General features: G+C 49.5%; 1 protein-coding gene across 1 annotated transcript in view; it reads right to left on the bottom strand.

The window, feature by feature from the left end:
• LOC103778194 (la-related protein 1-like) overlaps positions 1 to 4,545 on the bottom strand; it is a gene marked incomplete at both ends in the record, with an annotated part of 16,116 nt that extends 11,571 nt beyond the window's left edge. The window contains one exon of the mRNA XM_008945767.1: positions 4,519 to 4,545. Coding sequence (XP_008944015.1) covers positions 4,519 to 4,545 — 27 coding nt within the window. The remainder of the gene's footprint in view (positions 1 to 4,518) is intronic.
• Between the last annotated feature and the right edge of the window lie 1,733 nt (positions 4,546 to 6,278).

Raw genomic sequence — 6,278 nt, 5'->3', positions numbered from 1 at the left:
CCCACGCCCCGGCTGCCGGCCTCTGCACACACAGGGCTGGCGATGCTCCGAGCTGGCAGCTGCAGTTTGCCTCACGTGGATCATCCCACCCACCTCTCTGCATGATGCCTGGGTGACCGAAACAGCCACGGCCATGCCAAGAAGGAGCAGTAAGCAAAGGCAGCCACGCAGTGGTCACACACGCGCTGCTGCCGCGGAGAGAAGGACCCAGAAAAAGCGTGCGGCAGCAAAGCCACGAGCACCACCCGCTCCTCCTCCTGCTGGAGTGGCAGAGCTTCAAAGGAGAAGAAAAGGAAGAAAAGCTGAAGGACCAGACACCATTAATCCCCTGTCAGCAGCAGAGGGGTGCTCTCTGCCCACACCCTGCTGCGGCTGATGAGAGCACAAGCAGCGGGGCCGGCAGCACGAGGTCAGCACGCCGCTGCCGATCCCAGGGCAGTGCTCTGACAGAACCCCTTTAATGGCTGTCAGCCTCTTCTGCAGCTCCAGCTGGGGACTTGGAAGCTGACAAAACCCTTCCTGGGAAGCATCTGGTTCGTCTCACTGTAAATATTTAACAGCAAAGAGACGGGGATCGAGAGCCAAGCGCCTGCTGCGAGCCCCTCCAGCACAGGGCGTTCATGCCGTCTGGGAGGGGACCACACGGCTCCCACCGCCCGGGAGGGGGCAAGGGGTGGTACAAGGCCAGCTCTGCCCAAAACGTGCCTCTGGGAAACCTGTCATCTCAAAGAACAGAGCCAGAGACAGGATTTCTTGAATGGAGACTGATAAAATTTGAGTAACATCACTCTTAGTTCCTCCCTGCTGCGATTCCTGCGGCTGACTTCAGCTGCTTCTGCAGGGCCAGCGTGTCCCCTGTGAAGTGGACACTTGCAAAGTCACCAGTAGACCTCCCCCTCGAAGCCTGCAGCAGGCCAGCTGCAAACCTGCCTCCCCAAGAGCATACAACAAACAGAGCCCAAGCACCAGCTCAGCTTGCAAGGCCCAGGGAGACACCTGGCACCACCAGGCAGAAGTCCAGTCCCATTCTTGGGGCAGGCTGCAGGATCAGGTCCAGCAAACATTCCCAGGAATTTAAGGAGTCCAGACTTAGGTCACCTACTAAGCAGGACATCTCCAGAAATGAGGCAAAGAAATCCTACAGTCCTGTTAACTACCTGGATTAAACTAAGCACAGGTATGAGGGCTTCCTCCTGCTAGTGAATCCAGAGCATTAAAACCATGACAACAAGGCAGCCAAATATCCTTGAAACCTTTGAGAGCAGGCAGAAGAGTTACTTAGGGATTACTGTAACTCAGCTGAACTGACTTCAGGGCATGCTCTCCAGACACAAGATACAACATCCTCACTTACACCACCAACTTTACGCCAGACAAAGTGAAATTCAAGATTTTTCTAAATAACTTTTATGTAACAAATGCTGTCAACTTCCTTCCTGGCTGCACAATCCCATGGAGCCTGTTGCATAAACCACTCTCTCCAATCCAGGTAATTCCAGTGCTACAGGTGGCTGCCTCCTCATCTCAATACACAGCTTAAGAATAAAAATATCCTAATCAAAGATAGCCTTCCCAAAGGAGTCAGGAACACCCAGCTACAAAAGAGCACAACAGCATTTTCTCTCCTAATTTAAAGATCCACTTCCCCTCCTTTTCTTTATGAAGGATTAAAAACCACTTCCTTGCAGTGGGAGCATCACATCACCCACATCTCTTTATGGAAAAGGCGACAGCATTTTATTCAAAGCAGCATTTATAACTCAAGAAAGGCATCTCAGCCACTGCTGACCACTCTCCAAAATGATCAGCTTCGGATGCAGCCTGCCAAAGATGGAACAGAAGGGCATCCACAACTGTGCCCTGCAGTCAGCTCTGCTCTCTGCATTTCAGCAAGGGCACAGCAGTGTTACAGATGCACAGCCAAAAGCCATTAAATCTCCAGACACAGCCCTGTGAGAGATGAGACTGAAGAGCCTGGGACCCTCCACCACTGAGAGGAGGGCACAGGAAGAGCACACGAAGCTACCAGGAGATCCACTTAAAGCAAGCAGAAATATTTCCTCAAATAGCAGGCAGCAAACTTCACCCCACCATGCAGCAGTAAGCCCTGGGAGGTGGAGAGCATCAGCAGCCTCACAGAGGGGTCAGATGTTCATGGCCAGCATGCCCACAGAGGTCTGGGTGGGGATGTGTCCTCACAGTGCTCCTCTAACAGCAGCAGTGGTGAATATGACAGTCTGTTCCTCTGCTCTTTGGGGCATGCTACAGCTTCTGTGACTAGCAAGTGGCCAATTTTTGGCTCAGGCTCCCCACCTCCAGGGAGGTGGGCACCTAGCCCGGTGCTAGGTCCCAACTCTGTTACTGCAACCCAGCATCCTCCATCCCTGTGCCATCCGCTGCTTTGGGCAGAACAAGGGACTTCTCACCAAGAAGGGAAACCAGCCATACAGATCCACGAGGCCTTAGAAGATTAACCTTACAAAACAGGCACTGACACAGATACAGGAGTCCTGGTGATCTGCAGTAACAGACTTGAGCAAGTAACTTGTTAAACCACCTCAGCAATGAGGAGGTGGTGAGGGAGTCAAACCCAACAGCTTCAGGAGCACACAGAGGGTCTGATGCTAGGAGCAAGCATGCTCCAGGGGAGGCTGCTGCCCCTCATCAGTGGTACTACCCTGCCTTCATCTCCAGCACTCACACCTCCCTGTCTTCTGAGGGAGCAGGGCTTCCAGATAAGTTTTGTGCACAGAAAGAAAAAGCCTGGCACCAGCCTTAAGGCTCTTCTGGAGAAGGCATGAGAAAGGACTGTGCAGCTACCATTAAGAGGAATCCCCTTTAAGTTTTTACTTATCTCTTTTAAAAACACAGAATTGTAAAGAACGCCCAAGAAGTTCTGTGGGTAGTTTTCTGCAACACATGTAACAAGCACTTACAGAAACACTATCATCTGCTGCAGATACACAGTCATGCCCCACCCTGGAAGCAGCTGTGAAGGTCCCAGACCCTGGAGAGCACAGGATGGAGCTGTGCCAGCCAGAAGACATCTCTAGGTCTGTGGCACAGGCAGACAAAAACAAATATCCAGTGAAGGCAGATCTTCAGCAGGGTGGAGAAAAGTCTCTTATGAACTCAAGACATGGGAATACACCTTTGCTCCTTCAAAACCAGTCTTGATATTTCACTCTCACACATGTTCTTAAAGCACAAAAATCATGGAAGACTTATAAATGGGTTAAGTTACTACTTGGGTTACTTCTTCAACACTTATAGAGGTATCTTCTGCAAAATTCCAGTGGACCTAGTTATATACCATAGCCTTGTTAAGTGGCTAGAGCTCTGGAAACATTCATCCATGACTTCCACCTCTGTTCAGTTCATGAAGTAAAAATTAAAAATGCCTCCACCACTACATTGGACCACTCAAAAACAGTTATTTTTACTGAAATCAGCTTTAAGACAATGGAGCCATTTTCCATACTCTCAAACCCTGACCACACAATGCCACCACAACCAGCAACGATTTATCCTGACACCATCACATGGACTGGGGGAATGGGATTCTGTGCAAAGCCAGAGATGCAGGCAGGAGGTGGACACAGTGACACGTCTGAGGTAGCACAAGGACACCAACTCCCATTCCCAGTGCCTTTGCTGTGGGATGTCTCCACAAGGCACTGCAGCTCTGAGACAACTTACTGTCTGGTCTTTTTATCACCCAGTAAAACAAACTTTTCCTTTAGTCTGCACACTTCAGCAACCCAGATGAAAAGCTCCTGGCAGTTTAGGAAAGGTAAGAACTGAGATGATCAATGCCTGCTTTTAAAAACTGTATCCCCTTCCTGATGTGGGACCTCCCCTCCCTCCCTAGGACCCAAATCCTTTCCTGCAGGGTCCCTCCTAGTGAGGCTTCACAGAATGCTGGGGCCAGGAAGTTTTCATTGGTCTTGCACTGATGGCAACATAGTGTGCATCTTGGTGGTTCACAGCAACAGTCAGCAGCAACACAGGGGCTGAACAAGCCAAGGGGGATGTCTGCATTGTTTCCAAGTACTGCAAATCCAAATGCACATCTTCAGATTCATGGACACACCAAGCTGTGTACAACTAACACAGACTAACAGCAGCAACTGAGTCACATTTGCCTCCTGACACAATGTTTTCAGTCACATGCAATGAGTAAGACCTACAAGTTCCCAAATTCTTTCACACTGGACACCCAAACTTCCCACGATACAATGTATGGGAGCAAAGAAACTTCCCAGCAGGTGTAATCATCACTGCATGAAAGCATAAAACATGTCAGAGCTATGCAGGAATGGCCAAGTAGTAAAGAGACTCCGTTTTTGAGGGATTTTGTTTGGTTTGTTGTTTGGGATTTTTTTTCAAATTAATGTCCGTTGCATATTCGTGCACCAGTCTTCTAAATCTGCTTAGAGCTGTTCCTGCAGACAGAGAAGTGCAGGGAAGCCATGGGAGAGGGAGGGATGAGGAACTCCATTTTTAATTAATACATACCAGACTGGCCGTCAGTTGGAAATATATCTGTAAAAGAGAAAAAGAAAAAAAATCAGTACTGGTTGCAGCTGGAGTGCGAATCATATTTAAAAGGTGCCTCCTCTCTTGACTTGTTTGCTTTAGCTAAACAGAGGAAGTATTTTCTTAGTATCCCAAGTTAAACATCAATCCAGTCTGGAACCTACCTCAACAGAACCACTTGCTATAAGAAAGATTTGAAAGATGTCAGTGTTTACCTGAATGTATTGCTCTCATAAATATCTTTCTTCATTGGCTTCTAACAGAGAGCAGTGAAGGGCAAAAAGCTCATGAGATGCGGAGAGCTCCACACAGTGAGCTCGCTGGTGGCACCTCCATGCTGCCCATGCCCAGCACTGTCAAATGCACAGAGAACCCCTAACGCAGTGACCAGCTGGGCAACGCAGGTGGCAGCCAAAGCAAAAGCCAACCAAGCATCTTCCTGATGGTTCTTGGCTTTCACAGCCACACGGGACATCAGCAGCACCTACACCAGGGAATGGGGAGCCAGAAGCACACACCCATCGCCCAGGCAGACATTGAGTGCCTTGGCACATCACCCGTGACCCCAGGGGAAAGCCTTTGCCTTCCCCTTCCCATCACAAGTGGCTCTGCCAGCGAGCACAGCCTGCTGCACAGAGCTGCTGGAGACTGGAGGGTTTCAGATGCTAAAACAGCCTGTTCAACCTTCTCACTCCCCAAGCTCCTTCCATTAGAGGTACAGGTCCTTCTCCTGATGGACCCTATTTATCACTGTTAGGAAGACATTCGCTGAAGTAGCTGGGAAAGATCAGATGAAAGACTTGGTCTTTTGTGGAACACGCAGGATAGCCTCTGTGGCAAAGCCCTGCTGATAAAGGCTCTCCAAGAAGCTATGAAAACAACAATTTCGAACGCAAAATGTTTTCTTCAAGGAACTTGGAAGAGAGGGGAAGAGAAGCTTGCAGCAAGCCAAGGTCCTCCTAGAACAGAGGCAAGCCCCTGGCTCCTGCTAATCAGCTGCTCAAAACACACATTCAGCTGTAAAGTCACAGCAGTTGCAACAACGCCTACCCCTTGGACAGGGCAATGCTCTCTGGCTCAACCACTGCTGGAAAAGCAAAACCATGTCCCTCCCAAGGAGCTCCTATTTATCCACCTTTACCAGCCTCCTGCCTCCAAGGCGTCCTCAGCCAGCGACACTTTCACCGCCCCAGGAGCCCCAGAAGCAAGCAGAGGTGGGAAGAATAAACCACCAAAACCCCCTCTGCTGTTACACAGGGTTATGGTGCGTGGCCCTGTTTAAGACAGGATCTCAGGGAGAAGACAACACATCCAGAAAAGCCTCTGAACAACAGTCTGGAACCTTTGCAGACTGAATGTTCTGTTGCAACCCTCCACCAGGACATCATCCAGGCACATCAAAAATTTGTCTTTCTGATGGTTGCTGCTGAGGTCAGGCTCCCACAACAGTGAGTAGAAACATCTGTTACTTGATCTAACGGGTCCCAAACAAGAGCCAGTTTCTGCATTTTCCTACTTGGACAATTCCCAGACAGCTTCTCTGCAGAAGAACACGGTAGAAGCAATGGTTAACTTGTATCCCACACATCTGGATCAGCCAACTGTACGTGCTACCACCAAAAAATAAAATTAACAAATACTACTACTACAATGGCTGAGAACAGGAATTCCTCTGTGCCAGCCAATAGCTACAGGCCTCGGCAGCCACTCCCCTTGTTATACCCCTGCCAGGTGCAGCT

This window comes from Merops nubicus, unplaced genomic scaffold (genome assembly GCF_000691845.1).
Source record: "Merops nubicus isolate BGI_N331 unplaced genomic scaffold, ASM69184v1 scaffold35368, whole genome shotgun sequence".
In the NCBI taxonomy this organism is placed as follows: domain Eukaryota; kingdom Metazoa; phylum Chordata; class Aves; order Coraciiformes; family Meropidae; genus Merops; species Merops nubicus.
The sequence above is the reverse complement of the archived record's forward strand: the minus strand, read 5'-3'. Positions and strand labels throughout refer to the sequence as shown.